This window comes from Amborella trichopoda, chromosome 2 (assembly GCF_054954075.1).
Source record: "Amborella trichopoda isolate Santa Cruz 75 chromosome 2, AtrichopodaSantaCruz75HAP2 v2.0, whole genome shotgun sequence".
In the NCBI taxonomy this organism is placed as follows: domain Eukaryota; kingdom Viridiplantae; phylum Streptophyta; class Magnoliopsida; order Amborellales; family Amborellaceae; genus Amborella; species Amborella trichopoda.
In genome coordinates this window covers 27,645,388-27,670,060 of record NC_142337.1, presented here as the reverse complement: position 1 = coordinate 27,670,060, position 24,673 = coordinate 27,645,388, and the positions used below count along the sequence as shown (strand labels likewise).

Below are 24,673 nucleotides of genomic sequence, written 5' to 3'. Positions count from 1 at the left end.
TGCCACAGAACTTCTGCAGAGGTTCCCTCCGCTTATTACAGCCTGTAACATACTCATAAAATAGACAGTTACATATATACAACAAAGAATGGCATGCCAACAAGCCAGAAGACTTTAAAACCTTAGAGCAAATAGTGAAAAAGACAATTGACCTAGCTAAATTTGTGTCCGTAATCTACTTAACAGCATCTGCATACTTCCGAGCTTCTGGGTCAGTTCTCCTACATTCATGGTATACTGAGGGGTTACTTTGGGACCCCTGATTGAAGGATCCTCAAGCAAATTTGAATCAAGAGCTACACATAAGGCCTGGGAATCTGAGATCGCAGCCTCCAGGCATGCAATCGTTGAATCAAGGCTTCCATTCATGTTTTCAATCATAGTGTTTGAAGATGGCATGAAGCCTATCTTGCCAACACTACTGCATCGGCTTACTTTCTCAGGCGCAAATATCCTGTCAAGGCTCTCGCTTCCTGCAGTTCACCAGATCAACAACGTCAGAAAGAAGTTATGCATGCACAATGTTGGTTTTAAAAGACTGCTGTATTGAAATACAACTGGATATCAATGAAAGCATCCATCAAAACGTGAAAGGGAAGTCTAAAGAACTAAAGATAGTCCTGAAAATGATTGTTATGGCCAATCAAATGATGGCTCATCAACACTTCTGGTTATAAAACTCCCCAAACAAATAGGTTGATCCAAGGGAAATGGTAACTCATAATTCTTTCTAGTTAAGAATTAAGGGATAGACCCTTCAGGATTAAACCAGTACACATGATGCTGAGGCTTTCCAACATTTCTGGAACATTCGGCTCTTATATTAAACCACAATGTACTCGAGAAACCAACACATCCTTGTTCCATGATGCGTTTGTGATTGGTGTGAAGTTAAATATGTTTTATAAATAGTGCCAGGCTGTCAGCAAGGTACTTTAATAAAAAATTTCAAAGAATAGAATTATAGTTTAAAACCATTGGATGTGAAATTAGATGGTTGCATTTATTCCATTGACCAATCTCAAACTTTATAAGAAAGTTTCTCGAACTTTGTAACACATCTAAGCTATCCGATTTCGCATCGGATGTTTGTAAGTAATTATGGGGCAAATGAAATCCCATGCATGAATCTTTATATATATATGTATATATATATATACTGTACAACCCTTCAAATTACAAAGGTTCAAACTAGAGGGAGTTATGAAGGTTAAATTTAAATGGTACTTTCGTCATCTCCATAAAAGGTAAAGTTGAAATTTTAACTAAAGGACAGTGGCACTCTACAAATAAAGTTTCAGGACACTAATTTCCAAAATGTCATTGTATTTTTGTGAAAATTTCAAATTTACCCTTGCTAAATAGTAAAGTTACTTATTTAAATAATTTTTGATAAAAAAGTATTAATTGTTTTGATAAATACACCCATCACAACCCCTTCTAACTTGAACCTTTGTATTTTGAGGGGTTGTTAACTCTAGACAAACCCATATATATATATATATATATATATATATATATATATATATATATATATATATATAGATAAAAAGATGACATAGGCCCACTAGCTCACAACAATATATGAGCCAAACTGCCCAGATTCAATCTGGGCCGATCTGACGGTAACAACTTCATTTCATATTTTAGTTTTAATGTTTTTTCTACAAATCCAAATTAAATGAAACTTTAGACGTTTATTCTTCTCATCAAGATGCACCTAATAAAAATATTAAAAAAATAATCAGCAATAAATAAATTGACCAAAATACCTTTACAAATTTTCAGGATATTTTGATCAATTTATTTCCTACAAATTATGTTTTTGATATTTTTATTAGATTTTTCTATTTTTGAAGAACACACATCCAAAATTTCAAATGATTTGTATTTATAGAAAAAATATTAAAATTCAAATACAAAATAGAGTCATGACCGTTAGATCGTTTCATATTGAATCTGGACCATTGGGCTCATTTGTAGCTATGAGCTAATACGCCTACGCCAACTTTTTCAGGGGTATTTTGATCATTAAAAATTATCAAAGGCATTTTGGTCAATTTATATTTTGTGAATTATATTTTTAATATTTTTATTAGATGTGTCTTGATGAGAAGAATAAACGCCTAAATTTTCATATGCTTTGGCTTTTTAGAAAAAATTAAATTAAAATACGAAATGAAGTTGTGACTGTCAGATTGATCCAAATTGAATCTAGACCGTTGGGCTCATGTGTAGCAGTAGGCTAGAGGGCCTATACCAGCTTTTTCCATATATATATATATATATATATATGGCAAAGGCTGGCGTGAGCGCACTAGCTCATGGAACAGTGTGAGAATAATCTAAGCCAATTTGATGGATACGACAGTATTTCGTATTTTAATTTTATTTATTTTTCTACAAATCCAAATCACATCAAATTTTAGGCGTCCATTCTTCTCATCAAGGCACACCTACTAAAAATAAAAAAAAAATTTGTAAAATATAAATTAACCAAAATACTCCTGAAAAGTTGCTAGGGTATTTTGATCAATTTATTTTTAACAAGATATTTTTTTGATATTTTTATTGGATTCTCTTATTTTTTAAAAAATATACACTTTCTAATGATTTGAATTTATAGAAAAAAATTAAAATTAAAATACAAAATGTAATCGTGATCATTTGATCGACCCAGCTTGAATCTAGGTCGTTGGGTTAATGGGCTAACGCTAACCTTTCCCTATATATATATATATATATATATATATATATATATATATATATATATATATATATATATATATATATATATATATATATATATATATATATATGTGTGTGGTTTGTATAGAGCCGAGGCTCTAAACAATCAAATTAGAGCCCACCATCACATAGTATTGAGAAATATGGTTTCCATATTGCAAATTTTTGTGATAGCCTCAAAATATATTTTCGTATTTAATTATAAAATTTAAAGCTTAAAAAATGGCACAGATCTATGAAGACTCGAAAATTGACGGTCTAACAATGCGTTACAATATGCACTATTTTCAAAACTTGAAATCCATTTTTTTCTCATGTCCATGCATCTTGATGTCTAGATGATCAATTTGATGATATTTGAGGATCAAAACAACCTTTTCTAAGGAAATTTTGAAGTAAGCTCTGATTTGATTGATTAGAGCCTAGGATCTATATAAACTTTTATATAGATATATATATATATATATATATATGAAAAGTATTCCCAATGCCTATAGGTGAAAATGAATAGTGATTTCGCCTACCCTAATCATCGTCTAAAGTTCATCGCACGGTCACGATTGTCCGGTAGAGTTTTATTTTTCATTTTTTTTTTACAAATCGGAATAATCTGAAATTTGGAGCGTGTGTACATCTTAATGAGACGCACCTAATAAAATAATAATAATTATAATTCGCAAAAAAAAATTGATCAAAATACCCTTGAAACTTTTCGGGAGTATTTTGGTCAATTTATTTCATGTAAAATATTTTTTTAATATTTTTTGTAGATTCGCCTATTTTTTATGAACACACATTCCAAATTTCAGATCATTCCGATCTGTAGAAAAAAAATGAAAAATGAAGCACTACCGAACAATCGTGACGGTACAATGAACTTTGGACGGTGATGGTGGACAAAATCACTATTCATTTTCGCCTATAGGCTTTTTGTAGTATCTTCCATATATATATATATATATATATATATATATATATATATATATATATATATATATATATATATATATATATATATATATATATATATATAGAATTTCATAAAACACAATATAAATCGCCACGACTAAAACTCCCCAATAGCTAACAAAGTACCAAGACTACTAAGTTGATTGATGGTTGCTTGGCCAATGGATTCCTCGAGTTTCAAGACCCGCAGAATGCCAGCAGCAATTCTTCCCATGGAGTCAACTTCCAATCTACATAGCAGGACAAGGTGCTCCAGTTCGTCTTTTGTTGCTACTGCCTCAATCTGTATCACAATTAGAAGTTATCAAGCTTAGGCAATTAAGAAAAACCTTGGGTAAAAAGCTTCAGATTTCTTTTCCTTTTCTACATAGAAGGTTTGATTTCTCACTGGATGTTTCACAGAGAACTTCAAGCTCTCTACTTCCCATTTAGCCATTTGCAAGCCTGTAACATCTTCAGAGAGTACCATGCGCGTCTCAAGATCTATTCCACTACAGCCTCCAGTAGGTTGTTTAGATAGTCCTAGTTCTTCATTGTAAGCGTCAGTTCCATTAAAACAATGACCAGATTGAAGGATGCTATTTCTTGCTTGAGGCTTTATAGCCTGCAACCCCTCTACACTAGCCTGAAGCAAAAAAGGTAACTTTCAACAGTCAAATATACTGAAAAATTGTAATTAGCAACCAAAATGGAATTAAAAAATATGAAACAAAACTCAAAATATTACATAGTAAACCAAGAATTTCATGAAGATAAATTCTGTACATAAACCAAATAGTGACAACTTAACATTCTAAGACCTCTAGCTTGACATTCCAGGAGTAGGAAATCTATCATCAAAATTCCAGTACAAGGGAACCAGAAAAACAGAAACTTGACATTCCGAGAGAGGAAGGTTCGATGGAGTGTGTATAGGTCAATATGTTTCCATCTCCATAAACAATTCAGCATAGATAAACCACATATTGCAAAAATGTTTGGACCAGGTTTTTATAAGTCCCCCATCTCATACTATTTTGGTGCGGGCTCCCTCTAACACCCATTTTTTATATAGATCTTGGATCCAAATTTGTAGAGATCCATGATCTACACTGCGATGATCATGAATATAAAAAATAAATTAAAATAAAATAAACTTTATAGTACTTTTTTTAGAATTTTTTCTTATCCATTGGATGGGAATCTTTAGTTGTAGAAGTTCATCTTAAAGACATTTGGGAGTCAGCGGAATAGTGAGTCCGCTGACTCATAAAACACTTTTCCAAAATGCTTTTCACTCAACTGCAAGTGAGATAATGCACACGTAATAAATGTGCAAGAATATCAATTTGAACAAATTTGCTTCTTTTATCACAGGTTGCGTCCAAAAGAGCTAAGAAATAAGCAATAACTCACAATGATCAACTCCACTGGGTACCTAAAGGATGTGTTCACTTCATCACTGATAATCTCTCTGGAGTGTTTCGAACTGCTTTTTGCCTTTATTTCAAGACTGCGGAAAGTGGTATGCCAACAACGCTTTTCTCTACCAATCTGCTCAAATTCAGAATTAAAACTCCCAGCCATTTCTTTTGCACCTTCAAGAGCGAACAACCAGTTCCTAAATTCTATAGACACATCCAGATCATCAGGCCTCCCAACTTCCAAAAACATATTGCTGCCTATGTCTTCAGAAATTCCATCTGAAATGAAAGAAAGAGGACACTTAAAATCACATGTCTTTGATAATCAAAATCATCTTGATCATGATAACAAACACAACTACGATTCAAAAGTTTTGCATATTTGGAAAGCATTGAAGCAGAAAGACATAAGAAAGAAAAACACAGATATCTAAGTTAGTATCTCGTTGTTTTTTCAAGAACAAAACATTCAAATATCACGCAATTTAGGTTGTATTGTCATAATTTCCTAAAAAGAATTAAGCAAGGCAGCGTTAGAACTTACTATCTGTATGATCAACGTCAACATGGGGAGAGGCTCTCAAAAGCTTTGACAAGGGACCACTCGATAAATTCTTCAACCCATTCGACAATCCCTCACTAGGCCCACCATCAGGCCCAAGTATACCAAACCTATGCAGCAGAGCCTCAGTATAATTCATCCCACAACCCAAACGCACTCCACTCACCTTTGCAACAACACTCAAACTATGGCATTCTGGATCTGCTATCCTATAAGGCATCACATGTACCGTGTTTACCTCCAAAAATGGCAGAGCCTCTGGATGCTTGTTCTGCTCAACCCTGCTTCTTCTGTTATCAATCCAAAATACGGGTCTCATTTGTGAGCGCCCATTTTCATGTGCAGTCATAAAGCTGACCTCATGGCTTGAAAGGCCTTCCGAATCCACACAATCAACCTGAACAAGCTCCCAGTGTATGCTTGATGACACAACTACAGCACCACCCAGAGTTCTATGAGTAACTCCGATAAACAGATCCTCTCCTTCAAACTGGACGAGAGGCATTCCTAGATCAGCGATTGAAGCAGAAGATTCTAAGAATCGAAACCGAAGGTGGTTCAGTGCTAGACTAACCCCTGTATCACTAGGGGCATAGTCCATCATTCCACCTTTCAACAAACCAGCCTTCCTACCCTGCCTCTTAATCTTTCCAACTTTTGCTATTTCTTCACTAACTCGTCCAAAATAAGCATAGAGGTCCAATACAAAAAGTAGTTGCTCAACTGAAGTGTTAGATAAGTACTGCTCACAGGCAACACCAATTCTGACAAGACCACCAGGAGGAGGCACAGTTATCAGGGGGCTGCCATCAGCAGTCACCATGGCGGCCTCAAAGCAAGCATCTTGCAGTTCAACACATCTCCACAAGCCCGTGGACCACTCAGAAAGATCTGGACTCTTCTTTTCACCAATACTGGTTTCCAGAGATAGGTTTAGATGTGAAGCTCGCATTGTCCATTTTCTCTGGCTGGAGTCAATTGGCTGACTCTCCCATAAACAGAAGCAGGCAGGATCCTTTTCCAAGTTCAGTAGCTTGAGCCTTAATGCTGGCGATTGATGAAAAATGAGATTCTCAGCATGGAGCCTAGCTCCCTCAAATGAGCTCTGAGAAGGCATCATATTGAGCTTTGCATCAGGCAATCCGGAATCCAAAGGAACAGTGAGATTAAACTCTTTCAACGTAAATACCATTGAGTTAACTGAGAAATCAGGTAGAACTGCACCAGAGTTTACCACAATTCCATCTGCTAAAAAGGAACTGATCCTTAAGCAAGACTTCTCCTGAAGATTTATCTGTGAAGAAAAGCAATGAATATGATCAAATTAAGGGAAACCATGTAGTCAAACAAAGAAATAAGGAAATTGAACTTTTCATTACAATGCTTACAATGAGAGGCTCGCAATTAATAACTGTCTGTGAGGCAAAAGATGGCGGGGCAGGTGAAGGATTGAGCTGGAAAGAGTAGAGGAAAACTAAAGGAATGCTGGCATGTAATTGCCAAGGCTGCTCTCCGAGAGGATAGATTTTTGGCCATAGTCCTTCACCAGCTGAGAGAAACAAGCAAGACGTTAGCCCTGTGCATAATCATGCCCGCTCGAGAAACACAACTGATTCTTAATTTGATTAAAAACAAATGCAGATACAGTCAATTGCTGGGGAACTCAGTACCAAAATCTGGAGTATCAGGTGAGTCCTTGCTATCAATTTGCATTGATGGCTGCACCAAGGTGCATGGTGGATGTGAAAATGTGTCCCTGTACTTAAAAACAAAAATCAGTTTGCACATTCACACTTGATATCATGCCTTAAAGAAAGATACATTTTAGTGCAAGTATCCTAGTTTAGCTTCTGGAACCTTTTCACAATAGATTAAAATGGATAACATGAAGTAATTTGGTAGATGTCAACATTATGTTTCGTATATAGTACATACCAAATTGATAAATACCACTTAATAGATTTGATAAGTATAAGGAGCTGCTAGAACTATGAAGTAATAACTTAGTTCTAGCCAATCATTATACACGAGAAGAATGAATGTGCATGTTGCTCCAACCAATTATACTGATAATAGACAAAGAGACAAAGTAAAAAACTAAGGCACATATAGATCTTAAGTGACGGTTTTTATTGAAGCCTCACAAAGAATCATCTTTTTCTCTCAGTGGTGATGTTTTACATCTTGTGCAAAGGGAATTTCAACATGTATATGGTGTGTTTCTTGATGAATTCAAAATATAAAATTGGAAACCCCAAAATACCCAGAGTATTCTGATTGCTCTTAGGAGTCCAGTACTTAGTAATTTAGCAAAAGCCATTTTGATTCAACCAACTTCACTGTTTCTTATTTACCCAAAAAAGCTTTGCTGTTTCCAAGAAAAGTATCTTGCACAGCCCTCACTCAAATTCTGGTTGATTTTATAAGACCTATCATGACTGATAGATGAGTTTTGACCACATAGACTGGATTGCATTTTTTTTGATAAACATATAAAATTTATTGAAAAACTGCAAAATATTACAGAGAACCACGGAACAATGAAGTTTGGATAGGCTCCAAAAGGAAAACCGCACAATGGAACCGGAAAAAAGTATTAAACAGGAATCCAAACTAAGTGTCCCTTTATCCTTTAGCCACAGTTCTCTTTATCAAATCCTGAGAAAGATATGAGACTGCCATCCATGATGTGCTAGCTTATGCACCACATAATTACCCTCCCTGTAAATATGTGAAGCACTAGAGGTCTTCCGGTCATGGTGCTTGTGTATAGATGACCACCATGGTCTAGAGGGCCAATGTGGTTAATAGCCACCCATGAGACACATAAAGAATATCAGAAACCATCAGTGTAATTTAGAGAATGAGCCAAGAGTAATCTATGCTTAAGAGCTCTCATTTCAACTTCAAAACTGGAGCCTACATCAAACCCACCATCGTGGTCCCTCAAAACTCCACCTCCTCTGGAAAGGCCCAAACTGTGCTGCTGACCCATCTGTGTTTATTATAATCTAACTAAAAGGTGGAGGACTCCAATGAATCTACACAATCCTTAATGCTCCACCTGGGCAAGCAAAAAGTCCCAACTTCGAATAAGCAACCAAAGCTTCCCATCAGATGCCCTTTCATTGGGATTAGACTGGAGAACTTCAGTAATCCAATTTTGATTTTCTTAATGATATTTGCAGGCTGAAAAGAACCCCTCATGCCTAGATTTATTCTTTGGCAACCATATTTCCACACAAATAAAAGAACGATGAAGCTAACCTACCTTTAACCAGGTTTGAGGCTGACTGGTTTTCTTCCACATGCTTAGCATAAAGTGCAGGCCGTCTCCATTAGGCAACAAACAAATCAAGAGTCCAACCAAGAGGACACAGACCTCTCAGGCCATCAGGCATAACCAAAATAGATCAAAAGTATCTTACTCACGACATATGTAGCATGGGGAAGCAGGGATACTTCTTTTATCCTAACCATAGGGACCACTGCAATTTTCCATTTAAAAGTTGCCAAGAGAACACTGATATCCTGGTTCGTGCATAAGAAAACAGACGAGTTTATGCCACTCATCTCTAAGATCGAAAGTATCTTACCCATGACATAGGTAAGCATGGGGAAGCAAGGACACTTCTTTTATCCTATCCATAGAGACCACTGCAATTTTTATATTATAAGTTGCCAAGAGAACACTGACATCTTGGTTCGTGCATAAAAAAACAGATGAGCTTATGCCATTCATTTCTATTGTGGTGGGAGCTCACCAAGCAGCCTTGATAGTGAAGTTCAATGAATTCAAAGGTTCCAAACTGCACAGATCTTAGGTGGGCATCCAGAATATTAAAACCCTTTCCATATTATCTAAAGCAGCTTGAATTATCGGGAATGAAACCATAGGCAAGTTCCACCTCTGAGCAACACTTTCAATTAGATTCAAAACTCTAATATTTTCAAACTCAAATTCAGGGTCTCAAATACAATGAGGGAGATCCGAGTCCACTCAGCCTTGCCCTATGGGTGAAGTGAGCTCCTGGCAAGTTAGGGGTACAACTCGTCAGGCCCAAATAATGCTAAAAACAATTTATAAAAATGCCAAAAAATCCAAAAAAAAAGAAAAATAGAAATACTTCTTTACAAGATTTTGTTAGTTTTAAGATCATTTGGGAACTTTTATATTTTCGCTTTTTTTAATTTCTTGAAATATACAAGGTATAAATCTACTTTGTCAATAATCAATATTTAAATTTTTCTGATTTCTAAAATTTTGTAGAGATTTTTTACCCTTATGCTTTTTTTTCACTTTTTTGGGGTGTGCCTAACTCGGCTAAGTCCCCTCAGATTCCGACGAGTTACTCAACTTGGTGTACCTTGGCCAAATTGATTTTCTGTACACTAATTGGAAAATTTAGAGAAAACTAACCAAAGATCAATTATCAATGCTCCACCTTGGATGGCTAGTACAATGGATATGGCCTCACAAGTCCCACATCAAACCTTGGAGCATGCAGGCAGAGTGCCATGGACCAAAAGAGAAGCGTTTCCATCATATTTTTCTTTCAAGCAGTTTGTCTATGGTCATTCTTTAGTGATTAACCTCCATGCTAGTTTGCAAATACCAGCCCGGTTGATGCCCTCAACTTATATCCCAAGACATCTCTCTCTTGGTCCACATATTAAGTACCATGAAACCCAATAGATCCTCATTCTGAGCTCCCGAGCCAGACCAAAAGAAATGACTTCTCAATCTCCTTCAAGATACATCTAGGTACAGAGCAGAGAGAGCATAGACAGGTATACTGAAGGTCATATCCTAGCCGAAACAAGACATCCCCTGCTAAAGGAGTTCTATTCTTCCAACCTGACACCCTATAGTTGATCCTCTTATCAGGAATGTAATTCATCATTCTTGAAGCCATCCAGCAGGCAGCCATCGGAACTGTCATATATATTTCACCGGTGAAGATCCTAGGGCGATCCCCAGAGATGAATATATAAACCCAACTTGTTCCAGCCTAAGCTTTATCCTGTAAAAGCAATTCTTATCCTTATTGATAATTCACCCAATAAAGAACAAAACTGATCCACGAAGTTCACATGGTTATCAAGGAATCTCTTATCCCCCTCAGCGAAAACCAAAAAACCATTTCTCCCAAAATAAAACGTTCTCATAACATCATTCCCGGCAGTTTAAATGCCTTTACCACATCCAACTTTATGGCCAGATTTGATCCCCTGGTCTTTCTTTGAATACTATTTGTGATGGCCCTCTGTTCTGGTGAAATAACATTGGGCAAAAACATCCAAATCCGATTGGCTAGGATACCCATATCAAAGTGGGAAAAGATTTATTTTGCTGGACTGTCGACTGAGACATTCACAGTCACATGTCATGGAGAGGAAACAATTCCAGGTAAGACACTGACGCAACAAAATGTCTGGTTTTATAATTTTTACTTCCATCATGTAGCATTCCTTAACAAATAGTCTTGGTCTGATAGCAGTTAGGACTAAGGGTAATATACAGACCATAGCTAAAAGCAAAAAGGTTCTTAAATGAATTTCACAGTATTTATTTGAAATAGATGAGGTTTTCATATCGAAGATTATAATTTCTAATTCAAGGCTAGCAATGGAATCAAGACTTAACCTTTATAATAAGATATGCAATAGACTTTGATTCTGAAGCCAGTAGTGGTTATACACGCTTTACGAATTCTGACAATTGCCACCAATCATTAGGAGAACCCTAGACACATTATTCATGTTCCATGTAGTAAACTATCTCAAACAAGCAACTTCAGTTTGCAATAAATTGAGGAATCTTTTTCTTTCTTTTTTTTTTTTTTTTTTTGAAAAGTCTGGTTAAAGTGAGAAATCAATATTACACAAGCAACATGTGATGAGCATGATTGCCCAATCTAAGAGATCAGGCACAATCAGTTATATTAAAATTTGTAAGTAAATTTGCTTTTTGATATAGACATATACACCTACAAGGCTACAAACTCTAAATCTAGGCAAAACATTAAACTTCCCATTAAAAATGCTTTAAGCTGGGATTCGATGTTTTGAGCAATCTATAATATCTCCATGAAGCTACAATGAAAGTTGAGACTTCATCACACAGCAAACCAAATACAAGCAATAGGTAGAAAGAGGAAAAATGGTTGGAGATGCACCTCAAAAATAGTCCACCAACAATGACTCGGGATATGTTTTTTGTATTTTCTCCATCAGATACACTTGCCTGGAAGAAAGGAGAACAAAAGCAAAAGGTACATTAATTAAAGATGAGTCTCATCATAAAAGTTCACACCATGATTAGTGGATTTATTACCCGAGAATAGTAGAGTGACTGCATTAAAAGCTCCAGCTGAAATTCTAATAACAAAATCATAATGGTCAGCTTACTTATTTAGATAATAAATTTCTTAGCTAGTATAGTCACAGCATAACGAGAAGCAGAGATTCCTCAATGGAAACAAACAGAAACAGGCAAACAAATCTTAACAGTGACTAACCAGCATCTTTCACGCAGAGGAATACATGATCTACAATGATGGAGACTAAAGAGCGCCCTGCTGCCTCAGTACACCGCTGCCAAAGGCAGAAAGATAATAAGTCTCCTAGGAATGTCTAAAACCGGCTCTTATGAGAAATTGAGAAAATATATCAGAAAAAATATTTTAGCGCCATTTTCTGCATGTCTACACAGGATACTCAAATTACAAATTCAATAAAAGAACCTGTTGTGCCTTGGGGTCCACATCTCCCCTATTTAAACACACATACAACCCCGTCATGAACCGCAAAAGAGCACGTAGGCCTGCTTGTTCAAAGCAAACACATATAAGAAATGTATCACTTCTCAAAGAAACCACTTAATCTACTCACATAAAAGAGGCTACAATCAATTAAGTCTAGGACAATAATTCATTTCTACACACACCTGGCTCACTTAAAGAAGGACAAACAGCTTCCGGAATATGCAACTGAACCTCAAGCCCCAATGGATTGTTTTGTTCTGTCCTTTGCACGGTTATCTGAATGCAGGATCAAAAAGTTCAGAAGCCTAATATTTCAACCTTTCAGAGAGAGAGCAGGCTGTTCAAAACCAAAAGAAACAATAGAGATATTACAAAGAGAAAATGCGGCTAAACATAATGCTTATAAAGAACATTACATAAGCCTGTCCAGATATCGAATCCAGAAACCGTTCCCCTCCAAAGAAGAGCCGTTTGGCGCCATCATCATCCCGGCTTGTGTCTCTGGAATTGGAAGACGTCAGCCGCTCATCAGCGAACATATCAGGATGTGGTAGTAGATCAATGGACAATGACTCCCACTCCATTTTCTGGAGAAACCATACTGATTAGGAAACACAACACTCTACTAATGGTCTCAAACATGCTGCCATTGACTACAGGAGAGAGGGTTTCAAAAGACCAGATGACATAGAACATTACTTTAAAAACATATATGAACTTTTCATTGTCAGAAAAATCACGTGCTTCCTTGAGGTTCACAACCTGTAACAAGAAAATATGTTCAGGCAAACTAGAACTCAGAAATAAATGGAGATGTAATCTTTAGACAAATGTATCCTTTGCAGAAACTAAACAATTGATACCTGCCATTTCTCATTTGTCGTATATAGCAAAAGGTTGCGTATAGTTATAGATGCAAGAGGAGGAGTCCTGCCAGAAGAGGAAGATTAAAATGATTATAACATAATGAAATTGTATATATAGCAAACTTAACATGGGACTTCTAAAGAGTTATGTTGATATAAGCCAAAATGCTAAACAAATAAAACATCAGAAAGCCATGACAATTGAAGTTTTAGCTCTATAAGAAGAGTGAGAACCATGCTCTGGAAATGATCAATGTAAAGCACGTCAAAATGCTTAACTAATGAGCTCTTTCAAATCTGCCAATAAGCACTTTCAAATCAGACAAAAAAAAATAAAGTACAAATACACACATGCACAAGGCATACACAAACATGGATAAGGCACACTCCTTTGCTCTGACCAAAAAAAGCAAAGTAACAAATTCACGTGTACAAATTGCATCAAAAAGTAACACATAAATGCATAAATGTGTGTTCAAACATTGATCGATAAGTGCTGCATGATGTAGAGATAAAAAGGCACATATCTCTATATGTATTAGAGCGAGCAAAAATATGGCAACATTTTCAAAACAAAACCATCTTCACTTTATTATCATATGGGATTCCACGTAGCTTTTTGTTTGAATTGTATTATTTATAAAGCTTATTTATGCTTGAGTGTAAATATAACTTAAAAAGAAATATAAGTTACAAATTTATAAATAAACACAAAAGTATTGAATTTTGTAAAAACTTATATTTAAAAAGAGAGGAAAAGTTCTTTCTTTTTTCCTCCTTTTTAACCTTTTTTTTCCATTTCTTTTGTTTTTTCCATATATATGTATTATTCTTACTATTCAATAACCATGTATTACTATTCAATAACCAAACTCTGAACACCAAACTACCATTTAACCCCTCACCTTGAAACAGTCTCACCTACAATGAAGGCTCAACAATTAGACAAGAAATCTCCAGGAAATGGGACGGCGAAGATGTTTCTCCAAGCTATACATCATGTCAGAACCTCACCCTATAACCCCATTTCACACCCCGTTAACCTGATGCTAGCATGAAACAAAGACCCCACTCCCTACATTAGCAATCCATCTCCACACTTCTGATGTCCTCGAGGACCTACCCAGAGCCCCCACTTGCCACCCACCCTTCCATGATTGCCCCAAAGAACCTCAACCTAAAGACTACTCTCCTCCATAGCCATCCGCCAATGTAGCTTTCCCTAGAAGAGCTCGATCAGTCTGACAGAAATGTCTGAAGCTAAAACTCCCTCTGGCCAGGGCATGCATTTAACCAGTTGAAAATTTTCTCTGTCTGCTATCGCCATGCCAAAGGAAATATTTCTACATCCCCCCTAGCCTCTCAGCTACTGCTGAGGCACCTGAATATGGACATAAGTATATGGAAATAACCATCAAGAGAAAAGGAAGTATACAGCAATATAATGCAAGGATAGATGTAATCAATGCCATCCACCATTCAAATAAGAGAAACTATGCTGTCCAAAAATCCAATATGCGCTTACATCTTTCCACCACTGGGTTCCAGAGGCTCTTCATAGGCTTACCCAGGCACAGGGGGTTTGTGAGTTGGTTCAGCACCCAGTCCAGATGAGGGAAGTCAGAATACAGAACAATGTCATTGTTATATGTTTAACAATAGGTCCTTTATCCAAGGTTTATGTATGGGATGCTGTTATTTCACATTGACATGCCTTTCTTTTTAAAAATATCAAAAGCCAAATCACCTAACTATTTTAGACTTAAAAGTATTTGTGTATTACATCGCTGTTCTTTTGACTTCCTCTAATCAATATAAAGTCCCCTGAGTTTTATTTCTGAAGCTATGCACCACTTCAAAGAGTGACCCATGCTTATTTAGTAAAATCCATTTACATTTCTAGAAACGGAACAGCCTCCTTTGGACATCCAACACCTCCATTAGGGAAGGGGGTTATTAAGAAATAAGTAAATGGGACTCACCCATAAATAGTAAGAGCAGAACAGGCAGCTCTATTTTCAACAGTAAACAGGAAAAGGAAAGATTGACACGGCACAATTCCTCATTAAAATGGTAATGAAAATTGGCAGTTTCTCAATCAACAGACATAAATTGAGAACTCCAGTTCTTCTTGAACAGAGGACTTCACATGTATAGCACAAAGAATACAATATTACATGGACCAATGCAATGAAACAAAGGACCAGACTTATCTGATAAATGTAGTACTTTCAATATTTCTCAACAGACATAAGAACATAATGATGGTCATCTTATATCACATGAACGAGAGTTACAGCCACACAAACACACAGAGAATTAGAAATCATTCCAGAAAGGAGCAAAAACATTACCATGTGGCACCCCCCTTGCGTCCAGGACCTCCTCGAGTTTCAAGCATAAGGTTGACTATACCAACTTCCACAGTCATTCCATCTGCAATCTACAAAATTCCAGGAAATCAATTGCATTAGCTTTGAATGTTTTCAGAGAAACAACGGATAAAGTTTGAACAAGCCAACAACTTTAACAAAGTACATAATGCTTATATTGTAAAATCTGAATTTTTCTTTTGTGACAACCCAGACCAAAATAATATGCCACATCATTATCTAGGTCATACCTTATCAGCAAATCCATAACCACTACTTTTTGCTGAGCTTGAACTAGATTGATTACTGAAACCATATTCATGGAAAAAATTCAGTTGTTGAAACTTGTGATTTTCAAAAAGTAAATATTGGAACATGCATGAAGTAAGAATATAACAAAAGATAATGTCGAGGAACTCAATGATGATTGTATTGCACCTCCAGTGCTCTTTAGTTTCAAAAAAAGGTTAAATGGACATAGTGCATAGCATTACCTGCATGAAGTTTTACCAAGATCAGATCCTGTATTCTCTTCAAGAACAAGATCAAGTTTATCAATTTGAACAACAATTGGCTCCGTTTGTACATTTGAAAACGAAGGCAGCTGAAACAGTATTGAGAAAACCAAACACCAAGAGTTCAGGTATATGAAAAACTTAATCCCAACTACAGCAGAAAGCATACAACAACAGAATATCAAAATAAAAGAGGCTGAAAAATTAACCCACCACAAAGAAGACTAGTAAGGCAAAGGGATTATACATTCAGAGAAATGAACAAATATATTGCTAGTAGAATAGGTGGACAAATTTCAAAAAGCGTGCAGAGAAATGATCGAAAACTTGATGAGTAGAATAGCTGCAGAAATTTCAGGAAAGTCTTGATTCAAAAGTAGATCATTGTAAACAATTTTTACTATAAGACCAATAAAACAACTTCATAAAGTCTATACATAAGGGCATCCCATATTAAAGAATAAAACTATGTTGAGAATATGCAGTAATGGCACAAAGCTACTCTAGAAAAACCATGTCAATGGATCACAGAGTTGAACTTATCGATGCACAAGACAGTACAAGCACTCATGGAGGAAAGATCCCTCACTGCTGATTATGAAGGAAAAGATATGCAACCCATTTCCGTTACAATCAAATGAAGAGACACTCAAATTCTACATCCAAACTAAAATTTTGTGGCAATTCTGGTCCACCAAATCAGCCATCCATAACAAAACTTAGATCAAGCCATTCATACCATAGTTGTTGGAAACGCCTGGGAACCTGAATCATTTTAGGAATCAGAATCGCAGCCGGCTAGATTGCGGTCCTAGAGCAACAAATTATTCACACTAGTACCAGTTCTACCACAACCTTTGTGCAAATATGATAATTTTAAGCACACAATAATTTCAAGAGAGGTTAACTCACGTATAGCACAAACCTAAACATCTATCCTTATTCATTGTTGTACCCATTGATATAATAATTTCTTACATTAGTTTCAAAAAAACAATATTACAACAAACACAGCATGTACGACAAGCAACAAGTTGCATTCGTGTAAGCTGTACTGATTCTTGCAATATACTAAAGTCAATAAGAATCACCTGTCAATGTACAATAACAAGGTTGGAGTCTACAGTTTCTTCCAACTGCGACTTCAAGATTGATCAATCTTTAGATTTCAATTGAAATTTGAAATAGAAATAGTTCTACAAAAACTTCTCATAATCTTCTTGTACTTCAATGTTGCATAGCAACATGCCTTGTTCAATTACTTCACACTCATGAAGTGTGAAATAATGCTCCATCATTAACCATCATATGCCATCAGTCATTACCATCTTGATTAGCCCTCTCAGGATTCGATCTCTAGTCCTCGTATTTCCTCCATAAATTAATAGTCTTGTAAACTATTCCAATAACCAAACATCAACGTCTTACGTTACAGGAACCGACTATCTGAGTAGCATTCTCACTGCATAAGCAATATTCCATACTAAGAATTAATATCACATGGTAATCATAGAGGGCAATCATACCTTAGACAGCTCTTTCTCTTCTTCCATATGTTCCTCACCTTATTCCAATAACTAATGTAAATGCTTCGATCAAAAGGAAGTAGATTAACAATGAAACAACATTTAGCCTAACAGTAAATGGTCCAGGCTCATTTTATACTTCTAAAACAATTGATTCCTCTTGGGCTTCAACTTATTTTCATAAGTAGTAAAGAATTCTTTAGGTGAGATGCATATTGCCAATCATTTGGGGAAGTGTCCAAAAACAAATCAATAGAGATTCCAAGGACACCAAAAGGTAAAGGGATGTAGCAGGAAAGGATGCATCAAGTTAAGGTCATATTCTTATTTGGCCAGGCCAAGACTTCAGATATTTTATTTAAAGCCCCATCTTCTATACTAACAAAAATCCAGAATTCAATGAATATGATTTGATGGATAGCACTGCTTCCAAGCTCTGTGAAACTAGAACTATCCTTTTTCATTTCACATGGCAAAAGGCTAATACAGACATTTCTCTATTGCCACAAGATGACAATCATAGAGATTTTGAGACATCTAGGAGATTCTCTTGCTAACACATATTTAGCTTTGGAGACCCCTACAGTGATCTCATTTTTTTGACTTTTTTCTTTCTTTTGCGTTGTTTCACTTGTATTTTTTTTTTCTCTGCACCATGCGTAACTTGATTTTTTAAGGGTAGGAAAAAAGAACTGCATAACTTGATGAATATGTAATGTGTTTCATTTGGGGTGCCAAGGGAGGATTGAATGATGGGAAAGCTTTCTATGTTCCCCCTACAACATAGAAGTTCTATCCTCCCCCTACCATCCAGCTGTCCATTTTTTATCAAGAGAGTCACTCACCGTTTGATCTTAGATCCGACGTCTCAAAGTATTTTATTTTTAGTTTTTTTTAATACAAATGTTCTGAATATGAAATTGGTACGTGCCATCTTCTCATTGAGGCACACGTATAAAAAATATTAACAATAATTTTGATAAAAATTAATGACCAAAATACCCCTTGAAAATTTCAGGGATATTTTTTGGTCATTTTATTTTATTGAAAATATTTTTTTTATATTTTCCATTAGTGCGAGATTAATAGAGGAATGGACGTCCAAAATTTGGTGTCAAAATAGTTTATAAAAAAAAAATTAAAAATAAAATAGTGTAGAGACGTACATTGTGATTGGGGCAATCTTAGCCCTCCATTAAAAAATGGAGGGTTGGATAAGGGGGAGGATAGAACTTCTATGTTGTAGGGGGAACATAGAAAGCTTTGCCTTGAATGATTAAGACACTTTTCTTCTTTTCCCCTTTAAAAGCATACTCATACCTATATTGTTGTCCAATTCATTGAAACCCTAAAGACACCTGATATACATGCAGTGATATAAAAAAACATTGAAGTTATATATTATCCCTATTTCCTCCAAGTCAAAACATCGATCCCAATAACATGGGATCTCTCTCCCCGGTATCCTAAGATCTAGCTTCTTAACTTGTTGAATATAAAGATGCCGATCCTAACCCCAAGGATCTTCCACCCTATGGCGGTTCGGCATTCCCAAACCAAACCCGTTCTCGAACCCGCTCCAGCCTCCAACAACTATGGGCTTCACTCTTTGGAGAATAACATTGTAGGCATTTATATGGGTAATTTGGAAAGAGAGGAAGAGGAGCAATAGAAGATTTAAAGATAAAGGATGGGGGATGGGCAAGGTCAAGGATAAACTAAAGTCATATTTTATGTTTGACTAGAGTCAAGGAGTTTTGAGGTTAATCTTCAGTGTCTGATTTCGAAACCAATGGATGTAGATTGCATATGTGAAGGCAAGAAGACAAGAGCGACCACATAAATGGACTCCATCGCAGGAAAGCACATTGAAGTTAAACTTCTATGGTAGTTGACAAGGGAAACCAGGTCCAACTGGTGCAGGAGGCATGGTAAGGGATCATTTGGGTAGGATGATTTACTCTACTACCCTGCACCTCAACAAATCCGATAAAGCTGAATCAAGGTCGTTATGCATTGAACCTAGAAATCTTGGCCCGAGCTTGACTCGTATCGCAGTTGAGGTTGATTCCAGCAATTGTCATGGCTTGGGCCAGAAAGAGAGGCCTTGTCATTGATGCCTAAACAGCATTTTTGAAGAGGTATGGGATTGATTAACAAAAATCAGAGATATAGTACAATTCTAAAGGTGATAAACCAAGAAAGAGTCACATGCCTTGGCTAAAGAAGGAATTTCAAAACAACATTAGTTAGCATCTTGGTGCATTGTCTAAAGGCCTTCTTCACAGAGGATTCCTTATTGAGTCTCCAGTGCACAGACTAAGATTTGTAAAGATGATCCATAATTGTATATCAATTATTTAGAATAATAAAATTACAGTCACCTTTTAACCCCTGCCCCCCCCCAAAAAAAAAAAAAACAAAAAAAAGCTCTTGTACATGTACTAATCAATGGAGAGAAAAAGAGGGGAAAAAAAGAGACTTTTTAGTTCACTTTTTAATGTTCAACTATTTGACACAATTTTACATTTGTTTGTGTAAAGCTCTGACTTAAAGTTGTTATTTATCCATAAATATTTACAGCCTAAAAGCAAGCAAAAAATTGTAACATATAATGTTCAACCTTTGAAGTTCTTCTATCTAAAATCCAAAATGCTAGAAATCTGCAAAATTCAAATGCGATACCTTCAAGTCTTTTCTGGTTTTTCATAGGATCAACATTACCAATCAATAAATACTTGGCAAGTGAATATCATGATCTGTTATTTTGCATGACCAGTGTTTTGTCACTCGCCAACATCCACTTAGACTCAAGCAAGGGACTCAAACTCACCCTATGGGAGATCCACAGTTACTAGGGAGGAAAAAGAATTAAAAAAAATAAAAAATGAAAAAAATGGAAAGCACCATCTTATTACCTACAATTAGTGTTTTGGATGATTTTGACCGTTTTTAAGGTGATTTTGGGAACTTTCATTATTTCATATTTTTCACCTCATTAAAATGTTTCTGAAATATTCAAGATCTAAAATCAAAACTTTCAATAACCGTCTTTCATAGAGTTGTTTTCATCTTTTTAGACCTCTAATGACTTCTACTACCTCTTTTACATTCATTCTTATTTTCAAATGTTCTTAAAAAAAATTCTTTTCTTTTTTTTTTGGCCTTTTTTGGGTTGTGCAAGACTTGGCCAAGTCCACTTGGACTCAGCCGAGAAACTCGAGTCGAGTTTCTAAACACTGTACACAACTAGTACACACAAGTAAAGGACCAAGAGAATCTGAGGAACATGCAAATATCTTTCAATGGAGAAACACATACAAGAGGTCAGACCAGAGAAATGAATTTCTTCTAAATATCTATGTGAAAATGCATTCTAATGGAGGTCATCAACTAAATAAAGACATAATTGTGATTTCAACTCTTAGCATCCATTCTTAAGAGAGAATACGTGATTTAATTATGATCAAACACATCCTCACCTGTATCTCCAACTTGCCAACTCTTGCATGAGTCACATTCAAAGCAGGTGGGAGTCCAGCGCTGGCATGGAGAGCATCCCCATTTATATCTACACTCCCAATAACCAACACATCATCAAATGCAATCAATTTTGATAGAAGGGAAAAAAATACGAGCAACATTTCTCCCTGAAAAAGGAATAGATTGAAACTATGTCCACTGGTATAAAACAGCCAAATCAGCAACAAAAGCGAAGGAAGAAAAACAATCAACTGACATGAATACCAAGGCACATGTACACAAAGTGCCATTATTTGATGGATAAACAATACTTCCACTGCAAATATCAACATACAATGGAACGATAAATGGCAATGGGGAAACAGCAATAATTACAATTTGATGTAACCCTTTAATGTGTGTTATATCAAAAATTAATCAAATGAACGGAAAAAATAAGAACAACAAAACAAGCAGGAACCCAATATCCCATGCATCACCTAGATTGTAGAGTTGAGCAGTTCGGCCTTGAAGCTTGAATTGCTCCCTAGAAAAGGACTTGAGCCAGTATTTAAGCGTGTATTCCAATGCCTTGCCAATAATTGATTCCATTGCTCAACCAAACACTGAATCACCCCCCCTATAAGAAAAAAGATCAGCTTTTCACTGGGATACAGCACTGTAACCAAAACCCAATCCAGCATTCACCTAAAACGGACCACATCACCCAGAAATTACATAAAAAATGACCAAGATTTCATTCTGACAAGCAATTTAGTCATTCTAACTAGAGAACATCGCCATGAAAAGGGCCAAAAGGGCAATAAATAAGCTCAGATCCATATGAATGTTTATAACACAGATCGCAGGATGACAGAGAAAGACATACCTGGATCAAAATTCCAGAGAGAGAGCTGAAAATGAATGCAAAAAGGACTGGCAATAATTCCAGAGAGAACGCTGGAAATGAATGCAAGAAGGACCGGGAAGGCAGAGAGAGGAAAATGGACTAGGAGTTTAGACAAGAGGGAGGGGTGGTGAAAATGGCGTGAAAAAGGAGAAAGCGCGCCTATCATTGGAGTTGGAAAGCGGCGTTTTGAGATGCTTTTCTTTTTACTTGTGTTTTCTTCCGAAACCAATGTAAATATTTCTTATTTTTCGGTATTTGGAAAGGGTTAAACCTACTATACATCTTCCCATATATATTTTTCGTTCTTGTGCAATCTCCGAGCCATCCGATCTGAAAATTGACAGTCTAGATAATCTTTACAAAATGAAATATCTCTAAGACTCATTAATCTTTTTTTTTTAATATTCATACATCTCGATTTTGAGATAATCAATTAGAGGGTTTTTCAACATGAAAACAATATTTTTCGATGGAATTTTGAGGTACATATGTAATTCTACATTTAAAGTTGCAACCTTATATAAACTTTTTCTTATATATAGTAAAATATTTTAATAACAAGGTCTGATCTGGATCGGATCAACCTATACCCATATCTCATTTGAATTACTATTTGGATGCAAATCTTGGATCTAGATCCGACCGGTAAGATCCAAATTTTGGATCCATACCAGGATCCGGATAGGGTTCGAAATTTGGGTTTCAGATCCAAACTAGGTAAATTCTCGATCTTAAAAATATCCTTGAAACTTTCAGAGATATTTTGGATATATTATTTTTAAAAAATATATTTTTAATATTTATTTTAGGTGTGCTTCATTGAGATGATGAGACGCACTAAAGTTCATATTCATATGATTTATATAATAAAATTAAATAAAATATTTTGAGACCTTAAATCTAAAAAGTATACGGTATGCGGCTCACTTGTGATTTTATGGCAGAAGTCATCCTAGTCTTCCATTCATATCGGACGGTTGGGGGATAGGGGATGTAGGAAAATTATAAATGTTATGGGAATGCATAGTAAGTTTTGAATTTAGAAAAGGATGTGGTTTGTAGTTGTTCAAGGTGTCGACCTTGAACAATGAAAGGCACACCTCTAAATGTGGCTAAAAGATGTAGACGTGGTGGAGAAACCTTAAGACGGCCTTAAAATATGTTTTTGTACCTAATTATTAGATTTAAAGCTAAAAAATAATGTAGATGGAGAAGATCTATAAACACTTAAAATTTTGAAAAATGGACGATCTAATTAATGTGTTACAAGATGTATAATTTTTAAAACTTTAAATCTGTTTTTCTTATATCTATATATCTCGAGGTGAAGATGATTGATTGTAGGTTTTTCGACGTCAAGAAAACCATTGGAGGTGGATTTTTGAGGTGCATCTTATCCCTACAATATAAAGTTCAAACCTTATATATATAAAGTTCAAACCTTATATAAATGTTTTTTTTAGAAAATCATATAATTTTGTAATGGGAAATTAACAAAAATACCTCTTTTTTGGGATATCTAAAAATCTATAGGAATTTTTTATTTTTATCTTGACGTTTCTTTTCTTCCGACTTTTTTAGCTTTTCAAACATACTTGATTTAAGTTTGACGCTCTAAGTATTGAACTGAGTAAGTCGTAAACGATAATGTTCGGTATTGAGAGCACCAAATATTTTCTTGGGTTTAACTTCCTTGGGCATAGCTCAATACTCCTTTTTATTTTTGAATCGGTCTAGTACTTTTAGTATCGAATATATTTTATATATAATTTTTCACATAAGCATGTTAAGTGTATGAGTACAAAAATATTGGTGCTTCTTTTTTTATTTCCAACAGAAACAAGTTTAGTACTCTTACTACATATCTTCTGTTATTACAATACCCCCGCAACCCCCATTCATCTCTCACTTTCACTTGTTTCCTTGCTTTCTCTCACTCTTACCCACCTTAACCGTAGCTCTCTTCCTTTCCAACTGGTTCTTTCTTCGCATCAACTACAAGCGGAAGACCCCATTTTGCGCTCGAAGTCCTCCAGCAACGGTGAATCGCGAATTCCCATATCTTCTTCGTACACCCATTTGTAGGTATGTGCGAAATCCTGTTTTTGTATTCTATTTTACGTGTACCACGCACGATTTTTTTTTAAAATCGTTACTAGGAATTTCCTTCACTCAAAGAAGATTACGAGGGAGATTTAAGAAAGAAAGGATGTAACCATCGACGATGGTTGGTGTACACTAACCCTTTGCCAATATATCAACTTTCATATTAGCCTCCCTAAAGCAATGAGATAGATCAAAAGAGCGATAAAAAGTTCGGTTCTCCTTTTGCCCAAGCAATGACATTGCTTGCATCACCTTCAACCATCTTATGGCCCTCAAGATTTTTATCTTTAAGTATTTCAATAGAGCTCTTGCCTCATCTTTATTTATTGTTGTGTGTCTGTATGACCCCAAATAAGTGCATTTATAGTTGCCCATATGATCTCTAATGATTCCACCAAATCTGCAAAGCATGGATTCCTATTTAAGCTTCCATTGAAGTTCAGCTTAATATAGTCTTCAAGAGGAGG

The 24,673-nt window shown here is 35.7% G+C and overlaps 1 protein-coding gene across 4 annotated transcripts; it reads right to left on the bottom strand.

The window, feature by feature from the left end:
* LOC18425873 (amino-terminal region of chorein) lies at window positions 1-22,328 on the bottom strand. 4 transcript variants are annotated; one of them, XM_088859955.1, is made up of 22 exons: window positions 22,080-22,309; window positions 21,691-21,830; window positions 21,211-21,299; window positions 16,182-16,291; window positions 15,939-15,993; window positions 15,670-15,758; window positions 13,313-13,379; window positions 13,149-13,211; window positions 12,866-13,036; window positions 12,632-12,725; window positions 12,429-12,508; window positions 12,204-12,279; window positions 12,020-12,063; window positions 11,862-11,929; window positions 7,353-7,438; window positions 7,071-7,231; window positions 6,917-6,976; window positions 5,665-6,787; window positions 5,113-5,399; window positions 4,106-4,342; window positions 3,844-4,000; window positions 1-473 (listed from the first exon to the last, which is right to left on the bottom strand). In XM_088859955.1, the coding sequence occupies exons 2-22, from the start codon at window positions 21,800-21,802 to the stop codon at window positions 157-159; spliced, it is 3,546 nt and encodes a 1,181-aa protein (XP_088716081.1). In that variant the 5' UTR covers window positions 21,803-21,830; window positions 22,080-22,309; the 3' UTR covers window positions 1-156. The 4 variants fall into 4 exon arrangements, 3 of the variants coding, with proteins under 3 accessions (XP_088716081.1, XP_088716078.1, XP_088716080.1); XR_016050519.1 differs by having other exon boundaries at window positions 5,135-5,399; window positions 5,665-6,976; window positions 22,080-22,316; XM_088859952.1 differs by having other exon boundaries at window positions 5,665-6,976; window positions 22,080-22,328.
* Window positions 22,329-24,673: the final 2,345 nt, after the last annotated feature.

Excerpts from the sequence above, each read along its gene's own strand:
- LOC18425873 (XM_088859952.1), bottom strand. The coding sequence starts at position 21,802 with ATGGAATCAATTATTGGCAAGGCATTGGAATACACGCTTAAATACTGG. Across the intron at positions 13,380-15,669 it reads CGCAAGGGGGGTGCCACATG|GACTCCTCCTCTTGCATCTA; the intron begins GTAATGTTTTTG and ends CTCTTCTGGCAG. Across the intron at positions 13,212-13,312 it reads CGACAAATGAGAAATGGCAG|GTTGTGAACCTCAAGGAAGC; the intron begins GTATCAATTGTT and ends TTCTTGTTACAG.